This window comes from Oncorhynchus kisutch, linkage group LG7 (genome assembly GCF_002021735.2).
Source record: "Oncorhynchus kisutch isolate 150728-3 linkage group LG7, Okis_V2, whole genome shotgun sequence".
NCBI classification, from domain to species: Eukaryota; Metazoa; Chordata; class Actinopteri; order Salmoniformes; family Salmonidae; genus Oncorhynchus; species Oncorhynchus kisutch.
The window spans coordinates 27652041-27674320 of NC_034180.2; the positions used below are offsets into that span (position 1 = coordinate 27652041).

A 22280-nucleotide genomic window follows, 5' to 3' on the forward strand; every position below is an offset into this window, starting at 1 on the left:
CAGGGTTAACGTTAGATGTAGAACTGGTCTTACCTAATACATTACATCTACATTTTGTATTTCATGTTGTACACTTTAGATGTATTACTCAAGTGCAGGTAAGCTAAAAGAGCCCAAGGTAGGTAAAGGAGGCAAAATAATGAAACACTGCTCATCTTAACTGTATATTGATTCATTTTTGAAAAGCTTTACATTTGAACACCCTTCTGATTAAAGGATACTGAACAATGGAGACAATATAACATGAACCTTTTTTTAAATGATTGCAAATATCTGAAATGCATTTATTTTCCTGACATTGTTGATTAGGTTGGAAATAAGGAGCGACTGGTGTTTGGTGACATTTATTTTCTCAGAGTTTCGTTTATAACTCTCCTATTAGTCAGAGTGGCTTCGTAGCGAAGGCTGCTCGCTAATTGTGATTTATTCAAGAAGACCTCTCGGCAACCATGGGTTCTGTAAAAAAAAATCACGAGAAAAAAAACAACTTTTGGTTGACCCCGAGTTGCCCTTTGAGTCTCAAAAGACTCTTTTCGGGTACAAATCAGCCAAGGACCTTCATGTGTGTGACTCTCTGAGGTCAGTACACACAGAGGTCACACTGTAACAGAAAAGAGATCTAGGAAAACATCACAGGCTGAATTATTACACACTGTAGTGTGTGGGCGGACACGGCAAAGTGGTACGTACCACATTGTTCCACTTTGTACTAAATTTGTTCCAGATTAGGAAAAGAAATCTTCTACAGCGTAATTTATCTGGTCCTTGATTATAACGTCAAGATGTGTAACTGGGGAAATGTACGGCACGGGTGCCCAGAAAACCCAGAGGGGGGGGGGGGGGGAAGGGAAATACACAGCAGAAAAAGTACAGGGTTGAGCAAGGTACAGTGGGTCTAGAAACAGGAAGCAGTTATGTGGCTTATCTATAAAGAACTAATCACCAGCTCACAGCACCACACCACACTATGAGTGATGGGTCTAGGAAGACCATGAGTGACAACTGTGTTAGAGAGTTGCTATTCTAAAACAAACTAAAAAGGAAAAAGATCTACGTTCTCTAGATTATCACATTGATTCAACACATGGATTTTTGGGGGGACTCAAACTAATGTAAATATCTGTCCTTATCAGATTAATATATAAATATAAGACCATAAATGAATAGATCAACAAATGATGTGAAAATGAAGATGAACTTAACCATCACCCCTTTATTACCATACTTTATACTGTAAAATCAGACTTACATGCAAGTGGCTATGAATATCAAAAATACCAGGGGGAAAAGTAATCCACCACAAAAAGCTGTTAAACACTTGAAATGTCTTGAAGCACAACCAGAACTAAAATATGCATTCCTCTTCTCTCCATTTCAACCGGAGAGAGAGAGAAAGAGAAGGGGGGGAGACACCTCTCCCTCTACATCTAATGCAATTCCTCAAATGTCACGGGAATGTTGCCCAGATTGTTTCCGTTCAATTTGGTATATTTTATCTGTAAAGCCACGCCGGAGAACGTGGAGCAGGCAGGGTATGGATCCCCTTGTTTCCGCCTCCATTTCCTCTTGACAGCCAGGAGGCTCATGGTCCAGTGCTCTCCTTAGCCCTCTGTGTACAATAGAGGGATATAGCTGATGACTTATGGGCCTTTTCTGCCCTCCTCTGCACCCGTAGGCCCACAATTAAGCCGTTTCAAAGTTTCTGACTTTGGGCTGCTATTAAAGCCCACTGTGGAGCCACATAAAATAAACCACTTACAGGGGTTTTATCTGAGGGCCCTTAGAAATACATTACATTATAACAACCCTCTCCTAACAGTATGTGTGTGTATATAAAAATGTATTCAAGCCACCCTTGCCGTTCCCTACAATGGCTTGAGTCAGCATGCTAGAATAGCACAGCCTTCATATGACAACACCCAGCCCACACAGCCATAATTATCCTACTATCTTCAGCCATCTCTTTGTAGGTTTCTATACATGCAGACATTTCCGACAGCAACGTGTGCAATGTGTGTGTGCACTGGCCTGTGTGTGGTGTGATATACAGTGGATTGAGTGGTCGTTCTGCTCGGCGTGCACACACCATTTTTCACAAGGCAATCTTTGTGTCAGGGAAATAACAGTGCACGTCTCCCGTCACGTCGGTTCTAACACGACCGGGCCCCAATGTCTTTGGGGGGGGTCAGGGGCCCGCGTTTGCTCAAAACCATTCCAGCCATCAGAATTCTCCTGTATAATTGGGTTTTTACAAAAAGCCATTCTAATCCAGGCCCGCTCCTCTCTGTGCGGCGCCCCCTAGACAGGATCTCACAGGGATGACAAATGCTGCTGACTTCTGCCTGGAATGAAACCCGGAAGGTCAACCATAGAAGAAGAAGAAAAATACTTTTTTGTTAAATAACACGCATGGCTCTACAAGTCTTGATGACATAAATCGTGAAGGCTGACAAAAAAATGTTAGTTCATTTTCAGAGAGAGAGAAGTTCCGCAACCGAACAGAAATCTGTTGGTGAGGCATGAGGCTCGTTGCTCATGTTGCCTCTTCCATTTACTGAAGGCTTTCTTTTCCGTCTTAAACTAACTGTCACACGGCAAGGCTGGGGATATCCCCCTAACGCTGGGGTGACTCTTTGTGTCCCGCTTCTCGTTTCTACACACCGCCCGCCGTGTCAAAGCCACTCGCAGCCGCCCTCAACGTTAAACGACAAATTTGGATAATGCGCAGGCAGGCAGAGACAAACCCAGTCAAATAAATAGGTGACATGGAGGCTTAACGCCGAGCGGTTAAATCCCGAGGCTGCTGGAGACCTGAAGTGTTGAGGATTACACCCCAGATGCCTTAAACAATGCACCCAAATGTGCGTCCTTAAAAGCATGAAATCCTTAAAGCATCAAGCCTACTTGTCATTTGCCATTAGTATTTCGGAGTTGCTCGTGTTATACAGGAGTCGATGTAGCTTTCTAGCTCGGTGTGATGTGTTACAGCTGTGGCCCGAAAGACTCTCGCTGGAAGCCCCGGGGGACCTCCATTGTGGACTTGTTTTTCTAGCTGTGGTATATTCTCCAAGAGGATGTTGTAACAAAGGAAACAATCAAATGGAGCACGTTCCAACTCCACATGGGGTATCCACAACATTATGAATGGGAGGATAAGACCATGTCGGGAGGACTACGGACATTTCTACCCAGAAAAGCTGATGTCAACACTTTCACAGTGAATGGGTCAAATTAACTCATCCACACCTGGACTTTGTATAAAAACATTGTCCGTAAAGAAGTAACACAATCACTTCAGTATGTCCTCTTAACGTAGGACTATCGTCGCTGAAAATTACAGGAGTCCTTCTCAGAAAGGAACCACTACACTGTGAATCAACATCACTATCGCCAGAGTCTTGGAATGGCCCAACGGTGCCTATTGTCCTCTTTGCACATGTTTTTCGTGGCGAGGTGAGGTGGCGAGGTGCGGTGTGGCACGACACAGGTCTTGTCCCTGTCACACTACCACCCCAGAGGCACGGGGCCCTGTTCCTGAGGACGGCCCTGTAATGTCTGGCCTCATCGGATCAGCGTTGGCTGCGGCCCCCACTCAGGTGACAACCTCTATCTACTCTGGCTCTATGATGGCCCCGCTTTGCTTCTGCCACTGGGCCAAAAGTACACTCCCATTTACACATAAACTGCCCACACACACACACACACACCATCGTGCACCATACACAGCATTACACACATGTACACACATGTACACACTCACACGGTACACTGTGTATTGTACACACAAATGCACAAAGGATACTCTCCTAACCAAACATACCTTATCCTGTATCTCATAGTGTCCAACCATAACACTTTCCTATAGAGACAGATACATAATCAACTGAACGCAACAAGGCTTGTCCACAAGAGAGCAAGTCATTAGAATGTATTAATTAGACATTCCTGGCCTTGCTGCTTAAGGATGTACACACAAAATGATGGACATATCCATTAAAAATTAACACATTATAGCAATTTCTTACATTCAAATTTTAATTTGATGTCAGGGCTCTCAGATTGACCATGCTAAGACTATAACAGAATTATCATGCAATTTCTGCTGTAAAAACGGTAGCACACAGTTGTGTCTGAAATAATTGGAAAAAGTTCTGAAATTAATCAAGATATCCGATTGCAGCTGTGTCAACTAATATAAAATCTAACATAAAACAGCTCTCTATCTGTTCGTTAGTCAAGGTGTCACGGAGCAGATTTACCAGATTCTGTTCATTTATGGGGGAAAGATCTGTCATTCACAGTGAAAGCAAATCTAAGAAGCAGTAGATCTGTTCTGTTCGTGATATTTCTATGCTTTCCATTTTTAAGTTTCATTTTTGATCTTTTACTTTCGGTTTTGTACACCAGCTTCAAACAGTTGAAAATACTATATTAGTGGTTATGGAAAATATATTTCTCAGTGGTTTAGATGGTACAATGATTCTCTATACACTATACTTGCTCGGTTTGTCGAATAAATTGAAATTAGGGTGAACTATTAGAATTTTAGCAACCAGGAAACGGTGGAGACATTTCTGCATAGTGGATCTTTAAGAATGAGCATTGACATGTGCTTTGAAAATGTGGAAACTATGCGTAATCTGTAGACAATATCATAATATGAAACCTATTGACATCATTAGAACAAAGAGGGAGGAAGAAGATACTACTGGGAGAGAGTGCGTTTCATCTACGTCAACAACAGGCAAGTGGTCAACGTGATGATGTATATGACAAACCCAAAAGTCTTCACCCCTGTTTCATAGGAGGGAGAAATTAGCCATATTGTCCCATTATAACACCATAAATCAGAATCTGACAGCTTCTTATCAGATGTAACCTTTTCAAGCCTCCATTAGGAGCGCTAACATTTTCAACTCTGACACATTTGCAGTTTACGAATTGCACAGCTGATTAACTTTGGGTAGAAACGAGAGAGTGGGCCGGCGATCACGCTCATTTCCACAAAGGCCGTTCATCGTCCTGTATGGTGTGGTGGTGGTGGTGGTGGGGGTGAAGCCGGAATCTAATTATTTAGTTCTACGCTTGCCCTTTTAATCTGTACCAATATCATATCACAATGACTGGAAAAGGCTTTTGTTGTGGAAAATGAGATTCTGGGGGTTTGTTTAGCCGATGCATTATCATTTAGAGATAAAGTGAGATGTGTTGGTAAAACCGAGGCTACATTATGATTTACTTGAGTGTCTGGGAAATGATTGAAAAATGTGAACTTGGCGATCAAGATTTCACTGTGGTCATTAAACAGCCAGGCCTAAAGAATAATTGGACAACAAGCGTCAGATAGATGGAGGGAGAACGGGTATCAGCACTTTGTATCCCCCTGTCAGAAATGCTGCTTTTAAGTAACACCAATGGCCAGATCAGAGGAGAGACTCTGGCATCCCAGACGGACATTCACCCCTCAGCCCAGTCCCCTGTCTCCTCTCAAAGAAACGATACACACATCATTCATTCAGAAGAGACCCAACAAGATGGCCTAAATCAATGAGTCAAACAAAACCATTACAACCCGTATCGTACAGCATTGTAAATCATGACCAACCGCCAGAGCACATTCAGATACACAAACAAAGGCTAATTGCCAACCAACGTCTGCATAATAAATGACTATACATCTAGAACAAACACATCCCCACCACCCAGCATTTATTAGGATACCTTTGCCAACAATTGATTTACATTATCATGGAGGAACGACGGGGGCAGTTCCTTAGGAAACCTTACCCACTTCTCCTAAAACACACAGGAGGCTCATTATTTGTGTAATATTCAATGGCAGGTGAATAATTTTTATGCAACTCTGGATAGTTGGGGGAGATTGATAACTCAATTATTTGCCCATTCAGTAGGCTGCCTCTGTCTCTCTATCTGCCTGGCTCGGAGTCTGGAACGCCAGCAGCAAAAGATTGATGGGTAGAGGAGACCAATGGCTGCCGTGGCAATGCCGTGCCATCTCATCCAGGCACTGGGCCTGAACACGCCAGTCTCTTCCTCCGTTCGTCTCGCGGAGCCTCATAGCGAGGCTCAGCGTCATTACCCTTCACTCCGCTGAAGAGGGGTTTATTATGAGGTTAGTGTGTTGGCAAGACTATTGTTTGGATGATGAATGCTGTTGGTGAGGGCTTTGGAGGGAAAATTAGTTATGTTGTGTTTTCGTTTCGAGGAAATACACAGCCGGTGCTCCCCTTTTAAGGCTGGAGGGCAAACAAAGAACAATTAAAGCGAGCCCTGTGTGCCGAAGTTCGGTTAAAAGGCAGGGAGGGAAATACATGAAAAAATAAGCAAATCACTGGAAACGTCAGTCAGGAGTAGTGAAGTCATTCCACAATGTGGCGGTGGTATTACAAGGTCATGTAGAAGGGAAACCAAAGGGCTGGGACTGCCTCCACTGGAACCTGTCTTTGAAGAATGGGTGAATGAAGGAATGGACAAACACAAAGGCCCTCAGCCCTCCAGGACCCGTCACATGAAATGATACCACTAATGAGAAGAGAAGGGAGGATGATGTCACCCCATCATTCTCCCTTCCTCCCCTTCTCTTGTTCGCTCTCTCGCTCTCTGGCTTGACATGGTTGTGACTGCAAACAATGCAGTGACCCAAAATTCATTGCCTTCCTCCCTTCGACACACACACACACTAAGTGCAGGGGCAGCTCATGCCTCTCAGACTCTGCCATGCAGGCCTAACAACACGAGGGAACGCATTCAAAATGTCAGCAGTAAATGTCAATTAAAAATTACAAGGGTGCTGGGAAAGGTGGGGTCTGAAGAAACGGACATGTTTTTTGACACGGCAGCGTTTATCTGACCAGGCTGTTGGCTGACATGATGGGATCTACACTGTCAGTTCCTTAACGCACCCCGACAAGGCCACTGCACTGAATACCAATGAAGACAGGAATGGACAGATATCTTAGGTTCTTAGGCTTAGAGATGCCATCTTCCAATCAGTTTATCCGTTTTGTATTCCATAACTCTAGTTTAATACCAAGAGCTTCTGTTGAAGCAGGTAGACGTATCACAACCGGCCGTGATTGGGAGTCCCATAAGGCGACGCACAATTGGCCCAGCGTCGTCCGGGTTAGGGTTTGGCTGGGGTAGGCCGTCATTGTAAATAAGATTTTGTTCTTAACTGACTTGCCTAGTTAAATAAAAGGTTAAATTAAAAAATACATTTAAAAAGATGGGTAAGTACTATTGTCCTCTCAATATAACAATAACAGACTGGACTACATGTACTTTGGACTGGGCACAGAGGCAAAGTCTCAGTCGTCTGCTGTTATTGCTGCCGTGTCGTGCTGCCTGTGGTACTAATCATAGGACCTAATAGGAATAAGAGACCCGTCTCTCAAACTTTGACTCGTATATCATGTCAGTTTTGATCGACTGAGACAGTTTTCATTCAAGTGTTTTCTCATTAAAACGCCATTCATCCCCTCATGGTCTCGGAATGTTCTGGAACCCGGGCCAAACTTTTTTTTCTGGTCAACAACTTTCTTAAAGGGGCTTTAATGAGGCCCACTAAAAATGGCAGCCATCAAAGATGGTCCTTCGAGTGTCACACTCCAGTGACATTGGGTTCTTGGGGTCGCCAACATTATCAAAATGCCACAGAGCTCAGAACATTTCTATCCCCCCTGCCTTTGGGAAGCATGCCATTTCCAAATAAAACTATATCAGACTGAGAAAATAAAACACATTGTTGATTATGACCTTGGCATCCTGCTAGTCGCTTTCATTTCACTGCTCAGTATATTGTTGAATCATCCTCCCTGGAGGGCAGATGTTTGGTTAGATGGCATCTGTTAAGTCAATCAGGAAGCCATTTGTCTATACACATGCTTAACGCTCTCCTGCTGTAAAACTATTCCACCTCAGTTTCCTAATTTACCTTTTAATATAAATATCGGTAATATCATCAAAAGAATCCAAGTAGTTATATTTGTGACATACGAGACTGACAAATTGTTGTCAATTATAACTGTCATTATCACACTGCTGGAAAACAGATTAAATCATATTACTTCGCCATTATGACCTTTTAGACAAAATGACCACTATCAGTTAACCAAACAAATTAAGGCTGTTCTCTCTGCTGGCTCTGCCTGGTCTCTGGACACAGCCTGGCTCTGCCTGGTCTCTGGACACAGCCTGGCTCTGCCTGGTCTCTGGACACAGCCTGGCTCTGCCTGGTCTCTGGACACAGCCTGGCTCTGCCTGGTCTCTGGACACAGCATGGGGTGGCTGCAACCTTCCGGCACTGGCCGCCATATCACTGTGTGTCAGCGGGCCGTCACAGCTGAGTGGGGCCAGGGTTGGGGCTGTAGTGGCCAAGTTGTGAGGAGGGGGGTAGGAGCGCTGGGTGTGACCTTTCAGGCTCGGTGCATTTGGAAGCCATGGTCGAGGCAAGGAGAGATAGGCCACGCGCAAGCGCTTTCACCCCTCAATTCTATTCCGCCATGCCCTGACACAAAACACACTTGGGTTGTTGTGTCGGTCACTTGGTTACTAAACCTGTAAGGTGGGGTCTCCATGGCGCCTGGCATTATGGAAGCCGTCAACACGGTGAGTGAGTAAGAGAAGCCCTACTGGCCAGGCAGGCGGGCGGTCTGGGTGCTCAGAGGGACGATATGGGTTTATTTGAGCCACAACGGTGTGAATGATGCTCTGGTACACATCATAGATCATTTCACCAGTACAACCCAAGGACTACAGATTTCTACTTGAGCACTATTTGTAAATTTGCTGACCAGATGAAAAAAATACTTATCTTCTGAGAAAGCGGAATTCACAAACGGCTGTTTTACAACCCCTCATTCCTCACTTCCCCTACACTGTCGCTACAGTTTGTTTTAAAACGAAACTTCGTCGTGGGCCTGGCTTCCCTCTCTGAGACTCCCTGGCAGATGCCTGGAGTGTGAGTACTACTCAGAGACAATGACAAGAGGTCCTGTGTTGTATGCAAGGGCCTCTACACGAGGCCGGCAGCACGCCTCCGTTCCTCCCCGGGGTGGGACTCTCCAGCCCCCCTCCCTCATTCCTGTCCAGGGGTTCTCATGACAACAGAGTCGAAGGGATTAATCACCCTTCCGTTTCACCGCGTTTCCCTTCAAACAATGTGTTGTGTAGTCTGGAAAACAATCCAGCCCCAGAGACGCTTCTTAATGGAAGTGACTCGTGTTGTAATTTAGTCCTACTACACGTACGTCCATGCAGTGACCCTCTTCGGGAGGAACTGGGTAATGTTACACCGTGGGGATGTTTGGAGTGGATATGACCTGCATTTGAAGGAAGTTGTTCTACACACAGCTATATGACCTAGGCGTGACCTACCTTCAACAGACAAAAAAAAAAAGGTGGGAGCGGCTAATGATGTGAAAAGGGGTTTGATTGGAAGATGTTAGAAAGTGTACTGCAAGCGTAGTATACTGCAGGTTTGGGTGGTTTTGCCATGCAGTGTGGAAATCAACGAGAAGACGTACCTGTTCCAGTAGCTCCAGAACTGCTCGTTCAGGTAGGTGCGATGGCTGTGGTCGTCCCCAAACGAGGCCTTGCTCTCAATCCAGTGGACAATATGGCCTTCCACAGCTGAAACAAGAAAACACAAAAAGGTGATAGATCTGTGCATTTACCCTGGTCTAACCCTGCCTTTACATTCAGGCCTAAGATGTTTTCCAAATGAGAACAGTCCTTTAGAATGTCTATCCACCCACTATAATAAAAACAAAACACAAGTGGATTGTTTAAACTATAATCATATTATAGTCAGCTCTAATCAGCCAGTATAATCAAGCAAGCAATAGAACTAGCATTTGGATGAGGACATGACATTTTCTTGCTAAATAGACCTTGGAGCTTTTCAGTGACATCAACTAGAATGGAAGGGGAATGTGTATTGTTATTACAAAGGCTTGACACTTGTAATCATATCCAAAAGAGCTGTAAAGGCTAGCTATTTTAGCTAACTGACCATAGCAGTTACAAGTGAAAATGAAATAACACCGCTGACATTTATCGTGTAAATAAATACGTACCGATTGGCACCTCCAGAATAATGTCAGGCGTCTTGTCATAACCTTTGGTTCGCAGTTGGTTTTCATCTGCAGAAATCACAGTAATTTTAGCATTTTGACATTTCCCCATATTATAGTCCTTGAAAGACCTAAAGAAAAGCTGACACTTATTTGGTGACAGCATGCAGTGATACAGTGCAACATTCATAATGTTGTATCCACTCAAAAGCATTGGCTTGGTTTCTATCTTCCCTAGATTGACCTTTCAGAAATCCAGTAGGTCTTTCACACCAACCAGCATAGTTTATCCAAGATGCCTTTCTTTACCACCGCAGCACATTGATAACAAAAGCTCAGTGTTGGAAAAGCACCAAGACACAGCCGATGACAGCAGAAAACAGGGAAACCATTAGCTACATCTGACACTTGTACTGCCACTGCACAAAATGTATAACGCCTGGTAGTTACTCCACTCTCCACAGCTCCACTAGCAGCAGCAGTAGATGGGATGGTGGAGGTATAAAGCCTGGTAGTTACTCCACTCTCCACAGCTCCACTAGCAGCAGCAGTAGATGGGATGGTGGAGGTATAAAGCCTGGTAGTTACTCCACTCTCCACAGCTCCACTAGCAGCAGCAGTAGATGGGATGGTGGAGGTATAAAGCCTGGTAGTTACTCCACTCTCCACAGCTCCACTAGCAGCAGCAGTAGATGGGATGGTGGAGGTATAAAGCCTGGTAGTTACTCCACTCTCCACAGCTCCACTAGCAGCAGCAGTAGATGGGATGGTGGAGGTATAAAGCCTGGTAGTTACTCCACTCTCCACAGCTCCACTAGCAGCAGCAGTAGATGGGATGGTTGAGAGTCATAAAGCATAAAGAAAGGGACAGAGACTTGGCATTATAGCCGCCGTGAGCCTGACCCCTTCCTGCACGGGCCGCAGCCATTGTCCTTGACTCCTGGCGCGCTTCGCCCATTATCCGCCCAACACCTGATTTAAAACTCAGTCTGACCAGGTCATTCAATTCCGGGGGCCTGCCTCTTCGTCACCAGCCAAGCTCGACTAATGGGCCAGAAAGGGTGACAGAGCGGAGAGTGGTCTCGAGGTGGAGGGTTGAGAGAGGAGAGGCGAAGGTCTGTGGCAGGCAGCCTACAGCCAGAGGCCCATAGTGGTGGTGCAGGGGCGGTGTGGTCTCTCTCCTAACACCTACAGGGCTGTTGACATTGTCATGCAGCGCCAATCCCCTTTTTACATCACCTTTGATTAAAATGAATGGCCCGTCCCGACTGTAGGGGAGCTTATTTCCAATCCATTTATCAGGCTAGGTGTCGTGAGGCAGGGCTGCCTCTGTGGCCCCTAACGCCATGCTGAGGCCCCTAAACTCGTGACAGTTTTAGAACAGTCATCCACGCAGGCCTGGAGGAAGGTCAACACTCCAGGCCCAAATAAATGATATCGTCTTAATGACAGAGGGAATTACTTTTTTTCCCCTTCATCACTCATCTGACCGAGGGGAGTGGATGGGGGAAATTTCCCTCGAACAATTTCACACCTGGACACTCACTACCTTAACCTAGACTCTCTGGACAAGACAATAGTGGATGGGAGGGTAGGCCACAATAAAGTAGAAAACACATTTGAAAAGCCTCTAGCGTTGCTTGAGGGGGAATTACCAATTGTTATGGTCAACAGTGTGATTATGGCTAAAAAGAGACTAAGCTTGATAGCTAATACAACATTAAAACCAGGGCATTTGTTTGGATACTTGCATTACATGAGTATTTCGTCCGTACTCAGAAACATGTTACTCAACATGAATTCAGCTATGTGGGTTGTGTTGTATAAGCAAAACCCTTTCCTAGAATAATCTATTCATGAGACTACAATACTGAAGATGAACACTTAAACAGCATTAATATTAGAAGGAACAGATACTACTTCATGTCTCTCCACCCCATTCAGGAGGAGGAGGAAAATACATCTGGGCAGAAACTGACCATTTTGTAAAATGTTCTAAATGAAACCATTTGAGTGAGGAAACCTGAGTATCAAACATTAGGTCAGTATCTTTGAAGCTCTTATTTCATCAAATATTCATACTGGGCTAGCGCATGAATTAAACATACAGGGTATTAGATAACACAGCTCCTGGTTGTTAGTAAATCAATGGGAGATAACACCCACTACATCACTCGTGTCCACATTTCCTTTAACTCTCTTCCTGTGAAAAAACAGAACGCATGGCCAGATTACTTTAGCTAACTGTTGTGGTGTGTGAGAGAGCTGTAGTCTTACCTAAGAAGGACAGGTTCCTCTCCTTCAGTTTGTCACGTAGGAGCACCTCGGCCTCCTGGCCAATAGCACTAGGGGTGAATGGTTAAGGACATACACCCACCAGCACTCAGTCACTTTTACTCACTTTTCAAAGGATAAACACAGATGTCGCTCGAGAGTCTAGATCAAATCTAGCACATACTGGTTGTGACGCATAGCCTGAAAACACATTGTAATGGCACAGCATTTACCACTCATTAATGATAAGTCCAACTGCATTCGAGAGAGAATAACAGTTTCCCTACAAATCCATCAAATTCCACTGCAAAAAAAAACACTTATTTTTTCCCCTTGGGAGGTGGGTTGCTATGGAAACGGCAATCCTCCCTTAAAAGGGTTGCTGTGGCAACAACGTGAGAGTGTGCGTGAATTAAGAGTATGTAAGGGTGTGCGTATGTGTTACTACAGGGACTGAAGTTACCCATCAACCTGACATCGGATGAGACAGCTACTAAGCTCTCATGCTAAGCTATGTGCTGTATATGCGTATCATATGCCCCCTACCCAACATAATCTGAGCAGGGTTTTATGGCCATCCATCAAAATTAAACTTGAACAACAAATCTGCAGATTACAAAAACTCACTTTTCTGAGGAAACAAAATGTTGAGCAAATGCCAATTTGGCAAAACGCACAGAGCCTCTGGACCGTACTGCTCATAACAATGAATAATCAAAAACAAACAATAAATGTTCCTTTAGAATAAATGCCATTGTGAATTAAGGGAAACTGTGGAAAGCATTCTGCATTCATGAAGGGGCAGATATATGCATAATTAGCTTTTTTGGCAAAATGCTAAAACTCCTTCAGGCATTAAACAGCCCCACACACACACACATCACTCAGACACTGGCGATTAATACATGCATGCCCTGAGTGACACACGCAGCAGAGCCAATCTTCTGATGTCCACATGGAGCCGTTCCAAAAGCACATAGGAGTGGGGCGGTTATCATGAACTGGCCGTGGCGGAGTGAGTGAATGTGAGTTGACGCTGGAGGGAGGAGGGTGAAAGGAAGGTGAAGAGGGGGTGGGGTGAGGACGGAGGGCAGGATGGGACAGGGTTGACCGCCCCTGAACAGAGAACAAGCCCCCGCCACACTGCACCCCGATCCTTGCCCCACGCAAACATAGCACTCCCCAGCTGCTTGCCCCCAAATATTCAAATAGACCCCCCCCCCCCCCCCCCATTGCGCCCTCTTGCTGCCCCAACCCACGCCTTCCTATCTGGGAGAGAGGGAAAGAGAGAGGAGGTAGTGGTGGTGGTGACCTGGCATTGACAGCCCATCTCCCACTCTCTGATCACTGGGCCTGCACTGCTGCACTGATAGGGAGGGAGAGACAATGATCAAGTGAGAAAAAGAGAGAGAATGAACAAGAGTGTGATAGAATAAGACAAAGAGAGAGAGAGAGGGGTAGTAGCTAGGAGGGCTATATTTCATGTGGCAGTGACACGCCAAGAACTCTCCATGGTGCTGATAACTCGGACTGCTCTCTTTACTGAGCAGGCAGGTGAACAGGCAAACAGGGAAAGGTCAATGTAGCATAATGGCAGTAGAAGACACCTTTCTAATGGTAGAAAGTCATATTTGCCAAAACAACATTCAATGTACTCTATTGCTGATAACTCAAAAAATTATTTTCAGGGGCCCAGAACAACTTCAACTTTGCTTAATTTCTCGACTTACAGTATCCCCCTTCCTGGTCCATTTGTTCTATTGGACTTGTCACATTTCAAGAGCCACTTAACCCACAGGAATTAAATAGAAAATGGCTGTGAATACGCATGCCTACCCCGTTCCTGTGGCATAGAAAAATTGGGCCTGATTCACTCTGTGAACAAGAGAAATGCATTTACATCAGCCGCCTCCTCCTCTCCTCCACCCCTGCAACGGGGACGGTGGGGAGTCAGGATGAAACACTTCCCCTCTGAAGCAGAACTTTTATGTCAGGTGAAGCCAGACACATCTCATCCCCTTCAATAGCTCCTCGTCAATTTCAGGCTTAACATTTATGGGTAAGGATACTGTTTGATGCAGTCTACCAGTGGTCCATAACAGCAGTCATTTATTGTGCACTGAAAAGAGGGGGAAGAAATATTACAGCATCCAGGCAGGGGGAAGGAAGAAAGAAGCCCACACACCCGTTAAAAAGGGTGAATTTTAACTCACACACGCAAGACAAGCTACAGGACATTAAACATGAGATAAATACGGATTCATTTAGAACAAATAACACACATTTACTATTTCAGTGATAATTAAATTACGTTGTGTGGAATTATAAATGTTATTTGCTACAGTATAAACGTATAATTCAAATACCTGGTAGACGTGATTGGCTAAAGCCTGGTCTGGAATCAAAGACGGCTCCCGTAGCATGTTGTTGAGGACTTGCTTGGAGGCTGCGAGTAGGACAGAGAGAGAGCCAGCACACAAACTATCGTTAGTCATCCCAGTCCCAACAACGCCCCAATCCAAATATCACAAACCTTTTAGAAATGTAACAGTGACTGAGGAGATACAAAGGTGGAGGATCAACAGAGTAGATAAACACCAAGGTCAGGTTTACCATAATTTACCCTGCTGCTGCCCGTGTTACTGCAGTATTTCTAGCCTAGTCCATCGACCTGCCTGGCTGCTTGGAGCCTACTGAGATTTTCCATAGATAAAAGTTTCACTCGAGAGCACAGGAGCCCCATGTAGTTTATCTACGTTATGAATGATGACTATTTTGCCTCTCTCATCCCCATTCAAGCTCTACTAACATTATAAATCAGTGAGCTGCAAGCCGTCGGATTGATTCCCTATTACTGCAACAGCAAAAATTCCTTAAATCATTTTTTAAAAGATTGGGATTAAATGGATTGTATCATTGTGTGACGAAATGGTTGAGGCGCGCCATTCTAATGATATATACACACGATCGTGACAGACTCACTGCATTACTGACAATCTCGGGAATGTTTCTATTCATATTTCAGACGTGAATGGATCCTGTCCAAAAACACAGCTAGCTAGGGAATCTCTACCAGAGATGTGTAGGTAGATAGGTAGATAGGGCTGAAGACAGGAAGTCTAATTTGAAGGGTTTATAGAAAAGGAGAGGAAGAGGAGTGAACAGCGTCCAGTGAAATAAAATCGACCTAAAAGGACTGTGGTTTTATAAGACCCGACTTCCTATACAAGCCTCTATTAAACCAGAACCTTCATTATGACGAGATCTTTGCTAGAACACATAAAACGCTCAGAACCTCCCTCCTCCCCTCGCTCTTTTCCTTCCTTCATAGATGCTAGTCTTCTTGTGTACTATCACACCCCCGGCAGAGGAAGAACAAATATGATCCCTCGTCTGCTCTTCCCAGTGCTGAGAGAGAAAGGAGTGGAGGGAGAACAAAGCCCAGTCAGCACTCCCCTCTCTCTTTCCCTCTCGCTCTCTCTCTCAGGGCTGTGCTTTATGTCTCTGCTCATTTTTCTCAGAGATTGGTACCTTCACACGCAGATCCATACCATGCTCCCGCGCAGACAGCGCCGGCAATGAAGAAAGAGGGTTATATTTTCCCCTCGAGTTAGGACACCTCATGACAAATGATAATGGATAATCAATACAGTGGGAAATATGAGGCTGCAAACTTGATGAAGCCGAGAGACATATTACTCACCAGCAACACTCGTTTCTCTTAACAAAGTCACTACTCGACTGTGCCTAATAATCTGAAGGAAAATCAAAGCACCCACAACCACATCAGCAATATTGGCAACTTATTCCACTTTAATGGCATTTTGATTGATCCCCCCCCCCCTCCCCTCCCCTCCTAATGGTAGTTTTATAGATTTGACGCTGCTTCTGCGAAACAGTCATGTGTAATAAACGTTCCCGAAGGCAAACGGCCACCACTAAAGCTCTTCTTACTAGCACTCATAATAGGAGGTTGACCATCACCACATTCTAGTCTCTCACATACAGTAATACGACACTAACACGTATACAGTTTAGCAATATGCTAACATGCTCCCTTTCCCTCCCATCTTGTTATTCATTCGCTATTTTTTCGGAGTAGCCATGATAAGTGTTTGTTTCTTTTCGTGGTCTTTTTGTTGTTGTTGAGAGATAGGGTTATAAATAGCCATAAAGAGGGCGACCTTGGAGCTGACATTGTGGAGTTTCAAGCCAAGCAATGACCTGATGAAAATGGAAGACCAGGCCGCTAATAAATCAGGCTGCCTTTAAAATGACTTTACCCTAATGCTCATTCATCACAGGCCGGCCTTAATGCCATTTGCAGGCCGGGATTCGCCCGCCATGCGCCGTGCGCAAACACGGCAGTAAATAACAACAGGGCCCAGCCCAGCATCCTCGTCTCCCTCGCATCGCTGCAGCCTCCGTCGAATATCAGCATACATTTATTCAAAGACACCCCCGCCTCGCACAGCACTGCACACCACGGCGCCGTGAGCTGCACCACCACACACACACACAGAAAGAGACACATACACAAAGAGAGAGAGACGCACAGACACGCACACATAAATACATACACTAGATCATCACAAAACAACAACACACACACAAAATGTTCCAGCCACACATGCAGAGAACAAAGCCTGCAGCATGACTTTACACCTTGTAAATATACACCGAATGTATTGTAATTGTCCCATGTTGGCATCAATTCTGACTGAGGTATCATATCATCAACATCTAAGGCGCAGGAGTGGGGAGGAGAACATTAGAAAGAAACACTTCACCTCCCATTGGGATTTGCTAAAGAAAACAGCTAGCGTAAAAGAAACACACCACAACATCCCGTTTAGTCGAGCTTCCAACGCACAAAACAAAAAGCTCAATGCTACAAGGTAGGTAGCTCGGTACTGTAACCACAAGAACGTAACTAGTAACCCTGCTTGATTTCTCTTTCCTTACTCATTTCATTTGTATCATCTCTCCCCCTTGTTCCAGTAGGGTGAAAAAGTCATTATGCGAAGAAAAGAAAAAAAAGCTCATTAGAAGGCAACATTTGTTGAGGGAGGACCGTTATAAACAATAATGGATGGCGGTCGTTATTGCCCTCGACACTGATGAGCTCCTCGGCAAGTTTGTTTATTAATTAAAAAACAGAGTCCTTTTTTTTTCCTCATAGGGGACCAAGCCCTGCATATCCCCCCCCACCCGAACCCAACCACCCCCTCATCGTTCCCATGCACAAGCCATTGAGCTGCGGAAGGACACTCGTTCATCAAACGTCACGGAGCAGGAAAGAGACGGCTCCTGATAATGTGCGCTGTTAAAGCTGATTTTCCATGATGAATCTCGGAGCATATAAATTGGCTAATATCTGAAAACATTTACAGATACTAGAGGAATTGACTACTTGTGGGACATGATAGATGAGCCCCAGACACTGGCGGACAGCTCGGCAAATCTCCACGGCTACCTAAAGCCCTCATTTGATTTTCCAATTTACTCCTTTTAAAATGTATCCTCCCGCTTTTATAAAAAGAAGACGAGAGAAGGAGAGAGAGAGAAAAAGTGTGTTGTTCCTCCTGCTATGTGTATTATGGTGCTGGGTGGTATCGACAGCGCGGGAGGAGCAGAGCACCAGAAGGGGTTGCTGGGGCAGAACTGATCTACTTCCACCTGATTTTCCCTGATAGCACTGAAATGAAAGTGTGCGTATGTTTGGGCTGGGGTGGCTCTACCATACAGAGCTCTTCCTGGGTCAGGCCATAAGACTGCAGCAGGGGCTGACTTCAGTTCCTCTGATGAAAAGGAGTAATTAGCATACTTGTCAAGTGAGGTGCCACACGCCTGCTTACCTTGCCCACAACCCCCTCCTCCTCCGACTCTTTTTCTTGCTTCCTCCTTGCTAATGAAGTGCCCTGGCTCTCATTATTCAAAACAAAACGGATGTATGAATGTGTGAGTCTTGCTCCAGCACCAATCTTGGTCATATCTTGTGCAAACAGGAGGGAGAGAGAAGCCCTTAGTGACAAATAGGGGAGAAACCATAAGAGTCATAAACAGTGGGTCTAAAGCTACATCCATTTTGTGATCAACAAATTAAATCAATGAAACATGAAATATGTTGAAAACCATGGACATTTTTCAGAAATGTTAACATCTAATGTAGGCGACATAACCTTGCCTACATGGTTCTCTGGTACATGGTTCTCTGGTGAGCGAACATGACAATAAATCTTGCAGCGGTCCAATTGCATAGTTAGAAAACATGGAGCAGGAATTTAATCTGCTGGAAGGCCTTGGGAAAAAGGAAAAGGTCAAATAGCTAGCAAAATTGCCTCCTCAAAAAAGTGTATCTAAATCTAGAGGCACTTCAACTAATGTCAGTGGGGAGAATGGAGAGAGAGAAGGGATGACAAGATGGGGGGGGGGGGGGGGGGGTGAGATCCCTCAGTCTCCCTCTCTAATCTCCTAGTTACTGACTGCTAAGAGTATCATCATCATCATCATCATCATTATCCATTGGCAAGCCTCAATACATTTAAGTCATGAGGTCAACTAAGAGGCGGCAGGTAGCCTAGTGGTTAGAGCGTTGGGACGGTACCAAAAAAGGTTGCTGGTTCGAATCCCAGAGCTGACAAGGTAAAAATCTGTCGTTCTACCGCCGAACAAGGCAGTTAACCCACTGTTCCCCGGTAGGCAGTCATTGAAAATAAGAATGGACTTGCCTAGGTAAAGAAAAAAAGTGACCAATCAACATTTAACTTCAAACACTGTCTAGTCTTCATCATATTATGGATTAGAGTGCATGGGTGTAGGCTTATGTATTCTACCTAAATACACAAAGCATCCCCATATTATGAAGAAAATGATTGAGAACAATTGTAAATTACGTGGACCTTGAATGGCAATACTGTCCTCTGTATAGTGCCGTTGTCTCTCTAGGAGTAAAGGAGAGTTTCTCAGTACTACCTGCCCCTCCCCTCTAGCCAGTCTGTCTTCATGAGACGAGGAACATTATGGATGTTGATATCATATTCAATACGTGACGAAACTGCTTTGAATCTATTGATTTATTTACATGCGCCACCAAATAGCCGCGCTATCGTCCTGCCTGAGTGATGCTCCCTTTAATCTTTTAGCAGGAAGAGGAGGAGAGAGGGGAGACAAACCACCAGCAAAACAAAACAAGGAAAAAGACAGAAAACAATTTAAAAGTCTGTATTGATCTGGCTGTAGTGATTGTACATATATTCCACAGTCCCAAAGGCCCAATTTCTGTGTCTCTTAAATGCAAAGGAAAGAGGAGAATAAGAAAAGGATGGCGCTAGTCCAAGGAGTCGCTCACCCAGTTGGGGGTAGATCCCTTATATAGGAGAAGTCTATTGATCTTTGCAGACTGCTCGCTCTCCTGCGACACACACACCACACAGTGTGTCTGGCGGGGGGCGGGGGGGGGGGGGGGGGGCAAATGATTGATACGCCTGCCAATAGCCCTGAACAAACCTGTTAGCTAATTGCCAGCAAATACAATTATCCTAGCATTGTTTCATAATGGAAACACATTACATAAGTCTAATATACACACAGGGAGGTTCCAGATTTGACCGTGGAGCCTGTGTGTGCAGCGCTTCATTGCCAAAGGCCAGGCAGGTCACCAATAGACCGATAGAGAGAGGCTGTGTCAATTTCTAAGTCACACTGACACAGGCTGGCTAGCAGCAGAGAACCAGCTCTCTGCATGGGAAAGCTGCATGGATGACACAGCCTGACTATGTCATGTTTGAAGACTGGCTATATTTGTAGTCATCAATGTATCTATTTTGTACAGCCTATACATCATCTGGCATTTTATTGTCAAGAGATTGAGAATATAGACATTTTTCATTTTCAAATGATTTGTCTTAGTCTTTACAATGTGGATGCTTGTCGTCACCACAAAGCTACATGCTGCATTACAGAAGCCTTACTAATAAGTATGCAAGCACATACGTGTGCAAATAAATATTGAAAGTTTGTTTTTATATCAAATGCATATCCATCGTAGCAAAGGTTCCTTTCACCTTCATGTGTGATCCCAGCATCTATACTGTACTGGAGGGATGGGCACTCTTATTTAAAACAGTCCAATATCCCATCACTTGTGCGAGTATAGAACTTGGACTATGCGGATATCTAAAAAAAAATATATATATATATAGAGAGAGAGAGATATGTCATGATACTATTTGAATAGAGAAATCATTTCAAATGACCGTCCCTACCGTACAGCCTTCAAGAAGCTAATCTCACCTAGTTCCAGTGTTTGGGTTCTGTGTGGGCTGTGTCTCAGACAGAGAAGGCCTCGGTCTGCCTTGCTCTACACACTACGCCGGCTACTATTTTGACAGGCAGTGGATAACGGTGGGTCCAAAGCAATCACAGACTTGACTTTGACAAATGGCTGTGCTGTGGAGAAGTTGAAAATAACACACATCCACTTTAATCTCGTTCTTGATTAAATCGAAGGCGCTGTGTTTTGACACTGTGTGATTCACTCATAAAGCAACCCACTGGCACACACTTTCCAGGATGTGTCTATTGAAATTATGTGGAATCATTGTGTGTGTGTGGGATGTGTATGAGTGACAGACAGAGAGAGAGACAGAGGAGAGAGGAGAGAGACAGTGAATGAGAGGAATTAGAAGGAAATGAACACAGAACACTCATCTGAATGAATTAGGTGAGGTAAAGGATCCCAGAATCAAATGATGACGATGAAGTCTCAAGGTTGAAAAATACCAACAAACCACACAAGAAAGTAGAGATACTTAAGAAAAAGAACCAAACAAGCAGGCTACAGTATGTCCTCCTGAACGTTTTGCATAGCAGGTCGTGTTTTCCACTGCATCAACGAAGGGGAGAATTTATGCTGCAACCAAGAACAGTCCAGGGACCTAGACTGTCAGCCAGCAAAGGCAAACATTACACAGGGGGTGAAGGACTATGAAATACCACAAGACAATATTCTGTCTCTCCTTTCTTCTCCTCAGAATAAGCAACAAGACAAATATACAGAGGCCCGACCGGTTGGGTTGATGTGCTGCGCATGGTGGAGCAGAGATGGACAGAGAGCAATTACCCTGGTGTTCACGGCTCACTTTGAATATGGCGGTGAATATTACTCATAAACCTTTTACAGGCAAGTCCCCCGAGCTCACTTAACAGCCCGTTTTAATCATCCAGTTGACACTTGGAAAATAACTAAATGTTTTTTCTTCACCCAGTGGCAAATTAACTCCTGGTTCGCCATCCTGTTGCTCTTTGTAATGTTACCATGTTATTGTGGGTTTACAAGGTATGTGGTAACTGGGACTGTATGGATGGGCGAAGGAGGAGTATTGTTGACTGTGATAATCAAAATAATTACACAGTTTGCAATTATGTATATGGGTGTGATGATTTGTGCAACTTTTCATAGACTATTTGTTTTAGAGGTCGACTGATTCATCGGAATGGCCGATTAATTAGGGCCGATTTCAAGTTATAACAATTGGAAATCTGTATTTTTGGGCGCCGATTTGCCGATTAAAAAAAATATATAATTTGACACCTTTATTTAATCTTTAACTAGGCAAGTCAGTTAAGAACACATTCTTATTTTCAATGACTGCCTAGGAACAGTGGGTTAACTGCCTTGTTCAGGGGCAGAACGACAGATTTTCACCATGTCAGCTTGGGGGATCCAATCTTGCAACCTTAACTAGTCCAACGCAATAACGACCTGCCTCTCTCTCTCGTTGCACTCCACAAGGAATTACACGAATGCAGTAATCCAAGGTAAATTGCTACCTAGCATTAAACTTATCTTATATTACTAGATATTATCTAGCGTGTCCTGCATTGCATATAATCTGACTGAGCATACAT

At 44.4% G+C, this 22280-nt stretch overlaps 1 protein-coding gene across 3 annotated transcripts in view; it reads right to left on the reverse strand.

The window, feature by feature from the left end:
* Positions 1-22280, reverse strand: part of cdin1 (CDAN1 interacting nuclease 1) — a 74158-nt gene that overhangs the window by 28384 nt on the left and 23494 nt on the right. For 2 of the 3 annotated variants that reach the window (XM_031828782.1, XM_031828783.1), the window contains exons 7-11: positions 14735-14814; positions 14438-14487; positions 12372-12439; positions 10098-10163; positions 9546-9651 (exon numbers count right to left, since the gene is read on the reverse strand). In XM_031828782.1, the coding sequence (XP_031684642.1) occupies positions 9546-9651; positions 10098-10163; positions 12372-12439; positions 14438-14487; positions 14735-14814 (370 nt within the window). Of the gene's footprint in view, positions 1-9545; positions 9652-10097; positions 10164-12371; positions 12440-14437; positions 14488-14734; positions 14815-18226; positions 18364-22280 lie in introns of all 3 variants that reach the window. The other variant, XM_031828784.1, reaches the window with a different exon arrangement.